Genomic DNA, 10,967 nt, shown 5'->3' on the forward strand with positions numbered 1-10,967 from the left:
ACGTTAGATAACAATTTTTCTAGTATTATTATTATAGGTTTATAAACTTTTTGTATGAATATGTAAAGCGAATATTTTGGAAACAACAGATATACATTCTGCAGCATCCACGACGTCATTGATGCATTGCGCCACTCAGTTCTCTACGAGAATCTTCGTCGATTATGTACTCACGAAAGTATAATGTATTTCCAAATTATATTTTATTGAGATATAATCTTTTTTTGCTGAGTAATTTTTTAAATTAATTATTTCGAATATATTATTCTTTAAACCGAATCAATAAAAATTCGTTGCTTCATAGTACTATGCTTCGAGACAATCTCGGCGAGTTATTTAAAGCCTCGCGACATATTCGCGCAGATATATTTGGTACTCTTAGTTTTAAATAACCGCTAGGTGAAGCCCTACTTAATGCGAATGTCTCGTGCGCGAAGTTTTATGAAAATCGAAATAATAAAAGTTAAAATAGTAGCCTGTGTGATTTGGTGATTACCTTGTAAGTTTTTGCTGTGTTTCTCTATTAAACTATGCAATATATTATAGAATTAGTGAATCAATTACATAAATTACATAATGCATCGTTAGTTTCGCGTTTTATCATATGCACATTATTACATGATAAAATTAATCTTAATGAGAAAGATGGTATACGCATAAATAATTTATAAATTTATGATCCGTTGTAAAAATATTAATTATATCACTGTATTGGATGGTATAACTGTAGATCTCTCTTTAATGTGTGGTATATGATTGTTCATCGGATATGCTTTATTACGCTCATACGTTTTCATTATGCTTGATGCCGCACTTGTTTAAATGGCACGTATCTCAATAGGATAATGCCTGGATCAATAGACTTGATAGTGTCTACAGCGTACATTGGAGTCACGATTTGGATAGCGTATTGGCTAAGGCTATATGCATTATTTTATCTTGATTCTTATCCTCTCACAAGAGCTTTGATTTTTGAATTCATAGCTACAGCAGAACTTTGTGGGGCATGTTTCGAGCTCATTATAAGTAAGTCGACTCTGTTTTATAAGTATAAGTATTAATTGACGATATTATAATTAACTTTGATGAATGATAATCTTGTGGATTCAGAGATCTATTATTTATATTGCAATTATATTTATATATTGCGTATTATTATTACATATATATGTTAGCATTATAATTATATTTTTTCATTGTATGTATTTTTAAACTATTGATTAAAATGTTTTATATTATTTTTTTGTCATTTTATTGTACATATTACAATAGCACTGGTCCTAAGTATTTTTCCCCCTAAAAAGTTTGAACTTCTTTAGTTGCGGACAATTGGGGAGTATGGATGTACGCGCTTTATTTGTTTCTACTAACAATCTGGTGGTCAATAAACTGGGATGAAGCTTCTGCGTGTCCTTATACACACATGGAGGATGTAGTAATACGTAAAAAGCCTCTGATTATCGCATTTTTATCGATATGCGCGGAATTGGCCGGCGGTCTTCTTATATTTAAATATATCCAAATATTGTGGGCGTTACAATTCGCTTCTACGCACAAAAATAGAGCCTATGGCGATTGCACTACAGATTTGCAGGTAAGACTGAATCGTCATTTTTAATCTCATCAACGAATTATAAACTAATATTAATTTTTAAATAATATTTTAAGTAGGAGTTTCATTATTCATTCGACGTATTGCGCAATATATAGTACGTGTTCATAATTCAATACGTCCCAGGTAGAACACGAAGTCATAATTTAGTCAAAATGATATCACAGAACGTCTTCATTTTATACTTAAAAATTGACTTATAAGTGATGAATGATAATGTCCTCATGATGTTATGACTTCTATGTTCTACTTGAGATGCGATTGTAAATAATTTTATAAATTGGAAAGCACCTGCGATGATTTTTCAGGTATCCGCTATAACTGGAGCGCTTGTGGAATGCATTGCAACGTGCGTGTGCAGAGTGATATCCCGCGTGCTGGGTGACCTGAACCCGAGGTTTAGCACGGTCATCGATGCCTTCGTGGGGACGTCTTTAGTAGTTGCAGGTTGATGAATGTTTCTATATTTTTTCTTATGATGTGAAAGAATGCCTGTATCGTTAATCTTTAAAATGTATTTCAGCTTTCAATTACACCGGTGGTTACTTTAATCCTGCACTGGCAACTTCTTTAAAATATGGCTGTCTGGGAACTTCATCTATGGAGCATGTGATAGTTTATTGGATTGGAGCATGCATCGGATCTATCGCCTCTTTGCACGTGTACCGTATGTCGTTTGTACAAAATTTCATTCAAGTACAGGAAAATACAGATACCGTTTACTAGATAAAAAATGTAAAATTATTTTCAAGAGAATTTAAAGGTTTGTGTTATAATTATAATCGTCAGTACCTCTTTAATAATGCATAAAAGTCTAACAATGTACAAAATTGCGTGCCAAAATTAAATGATAGTTTTATACATTCCCATTGTCGTGTAAATAATTATGAACTTGTTTCGCAGTTCTGATTACACTTTGGAAACAAAAAAGTGTTCTAAAATTATTAACCTACATTAATAAATATTTTAAAAATATTATATAATAATTTAATCGATATTACCTCTGCAATCCCTCATGAAGAAGAAATTGATGACTGATACAATAGCATAATTTATGACAGAATTTAAGGTAAAATATTTCAACAAGGTTATTTTTTTAACACCTTCTTTATTTATTTATCCACATATATTTATCAATACATAAATATTTGTTTAATAATGATACACGAACTTTATGATGTATCATATATAACTAAAAATAATTTGCGGCAATAATTAATAATTGTATAAAAAATTATATTATAATTTTTCATACAATTATTATTACAATTATTATTTTTTTATATGCATAAGTATGAAAAATATGAATATATATATATATATATATATATATATATATATAATATATATATAATACATAAAATAGAAAATAATAATATTAATAAATGAATATTAGAAATGATTAGAAATGTTAAAAAAAATTATATATAGAATTCCACCTTAGGCGATAAGTTGTACTCAACCACTTCATTCTCGTACATTTCAATACTCTGCAACATTATCGAATCAATGTGTATTATTTTACAAAATTACATTAATTTTAAAAATAAAAATTACAATTCTTTCATTGTACTTTATTTATTACGCGTTTTTTCTATTCACATTAAACAATAAAATAATAAGAATTATAGATTTTTTTTTTCATTCAATAAAGAACAGAAATTAATTTTTAAGTCGTTAAAACTTAATTTGAAAACTCTAAAGAGAATCATGAAGAAAAGAATGCTACTGGCTTCTACGTTCTACAAACTTACTTATAGAAAATCCGATATATTATTAACAAAGATCGTTAGGACGAAGAGCTATCTCAAACTTACTATATTGATGTCCTTGTCCAACTCTTCTACTTGTTTTTCATGTGTAGCCTTCAGCTTCTCTCTCTCACGACCCTGCTTGATCTCTATAGTCTTTCTCTCTTCCACGAATTTCTTTGTATTCTGTTGCTTCTTTTCGCGAAGTCGCCTGTCCTTCTCACCCTTTGTCTTCAAAGTCTTATCATTCATCACCTCTTTCGCCGTTTCCACAGACACTTTCGCTTGATTAGTATTCATATCCTTTATGTCTCTACAATAATAACGTGTTTAAACAATATGGCAAAAAATATTAGAACTTATTTCCCAAATCTTTACAGTATGAAAGATTTGGGAAATATAACAAAACAAATAAATAATGTGAACCAACTTGTCGTGCTTCGTCTGTAATTGTTTAATTTGTGTAGCTTGCACGATCTCGATCAGTCTCTTTAACTCGTCACGAGAACTCTGTGTCTGATTTTTCAATAAATCCCATTCCTCCTTCCTCTGCTTTTCCATTATGGTGGACCATTGAGCTGTTTGTTCGCTTATAATTTTCTTGACATTTGCATCTTGCGCGAGAATATTTTTGCTAAAAATATCATTTACATTAAATAACATATTAAATATACAGAGTCTCATGATTTAACGGACAAACTATAAGAGCCTGTTCTATCAAAGGAAATATAATAAAAAAATATTATATAAAGTTTAGCTAGAAATGCTTTATTGCGAAATTATAAACAAATATTGAAACGGAACGATATAGAATATTGATATTTTATGGCAGTTATTGTTTTATGACGATGGAAATCTAACATCTTTTATCTTTCCATACATGAAATGTACACTTTTATATTCTATACAATGGAAAATACGTTGTTTCCTTTTTCATGTTTCGTTTTAATATTTGTTTATAACTTTGTAATAAAGAATTTCTAATCACAAATTTCACATAAGTAACATTTTTTTCTATTTTTATTTATAAAATATGTTCCCGTAATTTGTCCGTTAAATGATCCTGAGATATTTTATTATACATATAATATTAAATATAATATTCTAAATTTCTCAAATTTCTTTCGCGCGATAGAATTACATTGAAGTAGAAAACTTCAACGCACTCTTTTCCTTTAGTTAATTTCTCGATGGCACTGCAATGATTCTTCTGCATAGTTTGCCTCTCTTTAGCATGTTTCTTTTTTAGAGTATCCAATTCTTTCTGGTGCTTTTTGCCTATTTTAAAACCTTTCTCTTTTTTTAAGGATTCTAACGTAATAGGTTCCAGTTTCAATGTCTCTGCTGAAATTATGTAAGAATTATATACATATTACATATGTAAAAATTAAATAATATTTGGTGCAATTTGTTCTCTTATCATTTAACTGAATCATTATTTTTTAATATAAAAATATAATTATATATAATTTTGTTACCCTTCTTCACTTCTTCTTCTTTCTTCTTTTTAGCATCGGTCTGTTCTATTCCGAGTCCCTTCATCGTTTCAGTTTGCTTCTCGGCGGCCTTGCTAAAACCACCCGGATCCGACAAGGCGGCCATAAAGTCTGAAATTGGAAGCGTGCTTGTGAGAGAACGCCGTGAAGAGTGCTACTATTTTTGAGCCGCTGGGATACCTACCTTCGAATCCATCGGGGACGTAAATCTTCAATTCTATGTTGCAGAAGAGCATGGGCAACGCCATCGGAAAGTTCGCTTCAGTCTTCAAGGAGATGTGTCTGTAACCAGCCTGAAGACCGTCCAAAGGTAAGATTCGCTGTCCGAGCAATTTGCCATTTTCTTCGTACACACCTGCCGGAAATGAAACATAATGATTGAAAAATATTTGAGTTGTAGATATCAACATTTATTTCAAATTTATTCAAATTTATATTATAATGGATATCCACGTAAAGAAAGAGGCCAAGTACCAAATCTGAGTACTGCTAAATCAGGAAGCACAACCTTCCGGAACAAGAACGGTTCCTCGTTGTAGACCGGATTCAGACCGTTCGCCGGCACCATCCGTGTTCTGAATTCCTTCTTGATCGTGTCTGCTGGTAGACCGTACATGTCTACCTCTACGTACGTGCCCACCTTTTTATCCGACAAGAATTGCCCGGCTATGACTTGAACCGCGCACTGCGCGGTGATGATTCCGTCGACGTCCTCAGAAAAGGGATCGAAGCTTCGATCGGGTCTTCGCATGAAATCCGGTTTTAACAGATAACCCGTCGTACCATTATACTCGAATTTTCCCTGATTGAACTGCATCGGCAAATCAGGAGTTTGGAAATTCAAAGCCACCATCTGACAGCCGGCGTTCCAAAAGATCTAAATAGATAAGAATACCTCGCATAAAACAAGTATATGTAAAACAAAATGGTTATTCTTAAAATAATATTTAATGAAAGAACGTGTGACTTTCGATGCAGTTCGTATATATATTAGACAATAAAAAAAAACGCTTTTGCCAAGAATCTTAAAAATGTAAGTATTGTAAATAAAGATCTGAAAATAATTTTATTGAACTATATATATTAAAATAATTATATAAGTAACTCAAATATGATCAGCAATGCTGCAAACAAATGTTAACATTCTAACTTAATAATCATAATTATTTTGAGTACAAGAAAATTATTTTTAGATTTGTATCTAGCTAAATTTTTAGATATTAAAACCGTTCTTTCTATACAGAGATATACAGATATAACGTGAATAATAACTGCGGGGAATCTAAATGCGTTTGTGTATCGTCGCAGTTACCTGAGGCATGTAATTCGACGAATCAGCCCTCGTGCCCTTTGGATATATTCGACTCATTTGCCGCTTGTTGTAATTAACGAACTCCACGGAGTGAGTTTTCAGATAGTTAAGAGCGGCAGTCTCGGAGAACGAAGACATATTATGATGTATATTCTTGCCTGCAACGTCGGGGTCGAGACATTAGTACATGTCGCGCGCGCGACACGTGCGCACGTGTACGCTCATTCATTTAACTCTCCTTAAGTCTCCAGGACGTACGCACTACCACATAAACACCCGCTACCTCGGTAAATTTAAAACATATATGGCACACAAAACTCATCGCGAGAAAGAAAGTATAATAAATTTCACGCATTTACTGATTCACTGGACGTATTCGCTGGATAAAATGTTTGCATGATTTTACAATATCTTAGAAGCTTCCAAAAAAGGAATAAATATACATAGATAATAATTTTAATAGTAGGACTAATATAGAATTTTTTTTGTTTTTCAAAAAAAAATGAAAAAATATAAAAGCAAATGAGATGCGAGGTAAAAAATATTTTTAAAATTGTGAAAATTATTTAAATTATATCGTGTTTATTCATTTTAATCAAAGCGATATATATTGTCAGTATAATAAAATTACTTTTAACACGAAATGAAAAATAAAAACTTGTGAAATTTATTTTTTATTTCTGTGGTGTTAACGATATTATTTGATAAATAGATCTGTGCTGAACATATGCTCTGATGACTTCAATAAATTTGGCTCGTTATTTAATGTACTGCGAATTGAAAAAAATTGAAAAATTGGACTAATTATATATTTTTACTATTTAAATATATAATACTACATATATATATATATTTTTTAAGAAATAAAGAGAAAAAATAAATTAATCAGTTTAATCATTTACAGATTGTGCAAAAATGCGGAAGTTTAAAAAAAACACCGTTATTTAAAAATTTATAAACCAGTTATTTTGATTAATTTAATGCTCTAATGTTAAAAATGATTTTCATAAATTCTTAAAGTTATTACAAATTTATACATTGATCATCTTAACTATTACAATTATTATACAATTACTGATAAGTAGAATGTTTCGATAAATGGTATCACGTACTCTCTGCAGCTTCGAAACTCTGAAACTTTATTGGCTGCGCGTAGTTTATCATTGCCGAAAGATAAGGATGAACTTGCATTGTACTGCCCGTGTATTGGATCGCTTGTACCTCTTCAGTACCTTCGCCTCCGGCAGGAGCTTCGCCTTCCTGCACAACGTATCAAAGGTAATGTGTAAAATAGTTAATTTTTCAAAAAGAATGAGAAAGATAAAATGAAATTTAACTGTTTGAAAATTCATTAATGTGGTTAATCACCTTCGGTGGCTCTGGTTCTGGAGGTGGAGCAGCTGCGGGTGCACTGGCATCTTCTACCACTTCATCCTTGTCTTCGAATTGTCCGGCACGGAAAAGCTCGAGCTCGATTTTTTCCACTTCCGGCTTCAATCGTTTATTTTTTATCAATATCTTACTTTTCAATGCGCTTGGCGGAGGGAGAAGACATCCAGGCTCAAGCTGAAAATAATGTACACGTTCACATATATGATTAATTTTAATTTTGCTGATTGGATCATTAAGCTGGTTCTACATTAGTCACATCGCAACGTTGCGCGTCGCAAGAGTGTCGCAAGCGTTGCGGTCCAATTAAAGTTGAACTAGCTTGATGTTGATTGCTGCAACGCGGCTACTGTAAAAGCAGCTTTAAACATGATGTCTCTTGACGCATCTCTCACTCACGGGATAATCTTTTAAGGGCTCTTTCAGCAACAGATCACCAAATATTTCGTCGCAATATTTAGCCAATTTATATTGCTGCTTCATGCAGCAGTGATTCTCGAAACTCAGAATTACGGGATACTCGGAAGTGACGAATGCAGTGTCTCGTATAGCATAAATCACATCCTTGAAAAGGATGTCGGTACACATAGCTTTGCCGTGAGTTATAATCGGTTCCTCATCTTCACCCTTTCCATCCCAACAATCCAACTCGACGCACCTGCAGTAGTCTTTTTTCATTTTCCATCCGAAATCATTTTGAAATATTTTTCGATCTGTATATCGTTTTCTATTCGATCTATATGTCGTTAGAAATTGAAAGATTGTATTACCTGCAACCAGCAAGCAGAACCTGTCGATACATTTCAACAGTGCTTTTGCCACCAATCTGACGGCCGCTAAGATAAGTGTTGTGGCTCGAATTGATATAATAATGCGAGAGCGGCTGGTCCATGTCCATCCATTCTTCCAATTTGTCTAAAAATACCGGCGCGTTTTCATCTGACATCAAGTATCGTATAAAACCGTCCTTCGTCAGTTTCTCTGAAAATAATAAAATTAGAACATGACATAAAAAATGGACGATAACGAAAAATAAATTAAACTTTGTGGGAGCTCACTTTCCGCTTTTTCTTTCTCATCCGTTTCGTAGTCATTAATAATCTCGATACATCTCTTTTCTGTATACAGTGGATATAAGATCTCATTGAGTCGCGGATCTCTCTGCTTTGTATTCATGAATTCCACCAATTGCTGCAAACTTATGGTATCGATTTTCCCTTTCGTGCTATAAACAAGAAAATAATGATATGTCTTTTATAATGTGAGAAATTATACAAAATCCAACTTAATACTTACATGGATTGAAAAAGCTCCTCTATATCATTCCTAGGACATATCTTGAAGTACAAACTATAAAATTTATCAAACGTGAAGGCTTCTGGTTCTATTTTGTCGTTCTAAAACGTGAGAAATAACAATTTATAAAATATAATATGCGCGCGCGTTGATATATTTTCTTATATTATTAATTTATATTTATTTAGTAAGTGAGAATTGATATTTACAATCTGAATATAAATATCAATTCTCATTTACAATTAATATCAACATATTTAAATATCGAATAATATTCGCCTAATTAAATATCAAATAATAATATTTAAAAACGTACAAACTTCGTATATATACGAAGTAATAACTTTGTAAATATACAAAATAATACTATTTTTTTACGTGTAAAAAATAGATTTACGTGCAAAAATCATTTGTAAGCGAAACACTTTTACGTTATTGAATTAATGAAAAAGCTATTCATTCTCTATTCCATTTGAAATAGGAAAAAGTCGTACAACTTGCAGCGATAACTTTGGAATTTTCTTAAATGAACTTTAAGTAAACTTTATTGATCGCATTCACAAACGTTAATTAAGGCTTTTTCCTTTTGAAAATTCTCTTATTGACTTACCTTTCCACTGGGCAGACCTAGTTCCGATAATCCTTGATAAACGAGTTTCTCGGTCTTTCCAGATGCAAAAGTCTTTGATATCACTTTCACAGGAACCTTTCCTTTCGAATCGACTTGAAAACTTAGCCGCATCCAACTGGCAGATCCGATTAATGAGCAGCCAAATTTTATTTAATGATCAAAATAAACGACATCAGCATTCGAACAAATATTTGTTATATTTTTGCAGCTATATTGGATTTGAATTAATGAATACGTACTGCTTCATAAGCTGTATTGTTGGACAAACGTTACTTGCTTTTGTATTGTGCGTAATTAAACGCAAACCGGCTTGCCAATCCTGAATTGATTAACCACAGATTAACATTAACATATAGAGAAGTTAAATAAGAAGATAATTGAGAGCACTAATTACATTATCGATAAAGCCATACAAAATAAATGCAAACGGAAATCAAATGTATATTTAAAACAAAAGATAAAAGAGCAAATTGAATAATTAAATTAAATATTAAATTATAAGTAATGTAATTCTGTATGTTAACGATCAATGCTCAGCTTGAGTAATTTAATTATGATAAGAATATAACATTTTAGAATTAAATTTAAAAAAAGTTGCAATAATATTCATAGATTTTCTAAAGTTTGAATTTATGTATACAATCTTAATTCTTTCACAACTTCTTGATTGTTACCTTAGCCATTTGTGCATCCGGGCATACAATGTGCTGATAAGTAATATTCGTATAATCCACTCCGGAACAGATAGTTAAACTTTTTTGGTCTAATTGCTCAGATGTTCCGTGTTTACTTAATTTATTGCATAACTTTGGATCCTAAATAAATCGATCGTCGACGTTACTCGATGAAACAAACCATTATTACTAATATTGTTCTCACAGATTATTCCAGCAGCATTGCAACGATCCAGCAATATTACGGTAACATTGTAAATGTTGCAATGTCACTGCAAGCTTTTATGATGTATGGATTATTTTTCTTTACGAATTTTTTTACCTTTGGCGTGCCCCCATAACGAATGTCGCTCACTTGAGCCAGTTCTATAACATCGCCATCCTATAAAAAGTCATGAGCTATTTACGTCGTGAATTCGATTATTAAAAAATAATAACCGAACAAAATTTATTTGTTTAGAAAGAAATCTACAAGGATTCTGCAGTAAGCTACCTTGCCGTCACTTTTCCAATATATGAAGAAACCATACTCATCGACTTTAAATAGGCAATTCGGCTCGTATTCAGTAGTCTCCTTGTCTTCAAACCATCGATCGAACACCGAGCCATTTCTCAAGAGCTCCGGCACTTCGATGCGCCAATTAAATTCGAACTTCTTTGTCATGGTTCGGCAACTTTAAGCGGAACGACGTTAAGGTAAATTTCAATGCGAACTTGAGCTTGCCCGATGCTCAAATGAGAAAATGCTATCGCGGGACTTGTGTCCCAGAGACGCATAATGCAATTAGTTATATCTAATTTACCGT

At 32.2% G+C, this 10,967-nt stretch overlaps 2 protein-coding genes and 1 long non-coding RNA gene across 5 annotated transcripts; 2 read left to right on the forward strand and 1 right to left on the reverse strand.

Moving 5' to 3' along the window:
* The first annotated feature begins 110 nt into the window (after nucleotides 1-110).
* On the forward strand, nucleotides 111-2,479 carry AQP (aquaporin). 2 transcript variants are annotated; one of them, XM_011068098.2, is made up of 5 exons: nucleotides 111-499; nucleotides 842-1,026; nucleotides 1,320-1,594; nucleotides 1,921-2,059; nucleotides 2,136-2,479. In XM_011068098.2, exons 2-5 carry the CDS (start codon nucleotides 846-848, stop codon nucleotides 2,336-2,338), a joined length of 798 nt encoding a protein of 265 aa, XP_011066400.1. In that variant the 5' UTR covers nucleotides 111-499; nucleotides 842-845; the 3' UTR covers nucleotides 2,339-2,479. The 2 variants fall into 2 exon arrangements, with proteins under 2 accessions (XP_011066400.1, XP_011066401.1); XM_011068099.2 differs by having other exon boundaries at nucleotides 111-1,026.
* Nucleotides 2,480-2,990: 511 nt separating this feature from the next.
* On the reverse strand, nucleotides 2,991-10,961 carry LOC105153332 (no receptor potential A). 2 transcript variants are annotated; one of them, XM_011068095.2, is made up of 19 exons: nucleotides 10,655-10,961; nucleotides 10,484-10,543; nucleotides 10,162-10,302; nucleotides 9,727-9,806; nucleotides 9,467-9,602; nucleotides 8,857-8,957; nucleotides 8,619-8,785; nucleotides 8,331-8,541; nucleotides 7,960-8,218; nucleotides 7,540-7,737; nucleotides 7,284-7,431; nucleotides 6,172-6,329; nucleotides 5,334-5,736; nucleotides 5,044-5,214; nucleotides 4,842-4,970; nucleotides 4,530-4,704; nucleotides 3,794-3,997; nucleotides 3,430-3,676; nucleotides 2,991-3,102 (listed from the first exon to the last, which is right to left on the reverse strand). In XM_011068095.2, the coding sequence occupies exons 1-19, from the start codon at nucleotides 10,823-10,825 to the stop codon at nucleotides 3,034-3,036; spliced, it is 3,228 nt and encodes a 1,075-aa protein (XP_011066397.1). In that variant the 5' UTR covers nucleotides 10,826-10,961; the 3' UTR covers nucleotides 2,991-3,033. The 2 variants fall into 2 exon arrangements, with proteins under 2 accessions (XP_011066397.1, XP_011066395.1); XM_011068093.2 differs by having other exon boundaries at nucleotides 4,530-4,707; nucleotides 10,655-10,956.
* LOC147909882 (uncharacterized) lies at nucleotides 5,048-6,192 on the forward strand. Its single transcript, XR_015545054.1, has 3 exons — nucleotides 5,048-5,169; nucleotides 5,260-5,892; nucleotides 6,103-6,192. It is a non-coding gene; the product is annotated as an uncharacterized LOC147909882 (long non-coding RNA).
* Nucleotides 10,962-10,967: the final 6 nt, after the last annotated feature.

This window comes from Acromyrmex echinatior, chromosome 4, assembly GCF_024713525.1.
Source record: "Acromyrmex echinatior isolate Ae372 chromosome 4, ASM2471352v2, whole genome shotgun sequence".
Lineage (NCBI taxonomy): Eukaryota > Metazoa > Arthropoda > Insecta > Hymenoptera > Formicidae > Acromyrmex > Acromyrmex echinatior.

Excerpts from the sequence above, each read along its gene's own strand:
- AQP (XM_011068099.2), top strand. The coding sequence starts at position 846 with ATGCCTGGATCAATAGACTTGATAGTGTCTACAGCGTACATTGGAGTC. Across the intron at positions 1,027-1,319 it reads ATGTTTCGAGCTCATTATAA|TTGCGGACAATTGGGGAGTA; the intron begins GTAAGTCGACTC and ends GAACTTCTTTAG. Across the intron at positions 2,060-2,135 it reads GACGTCTTTAGTAGTTGCAG|CTTTCAATTACACCGGTGGT; the intron begins GTTGATGAATGT and ends AATGTATTTCAG.
- LOC105153332 (XM_011068093.2), bottom strand. The coding sequence starts at position 10,825 with ATGACAAAGAAGTTCGAATTTAATTGGCGCATCGAAGTGCCGGAGCTC. Across the intron at positions 8,786-8,856 it reads GAGGAGCTTTTTCAATCCAT|CACGAAAGGGAAAATCGATA; the intron begins GTAAGTATTAAG and ends TCTTGTTTATAG. Across the intron at positions 8,542-8,618 it reads TGAGAAAGAAAAAGCGGAAA|AGAAACTGACGAAGGACGGT; the intron begins GTGAGCTCCCAC and ends TATTATTTTCAG.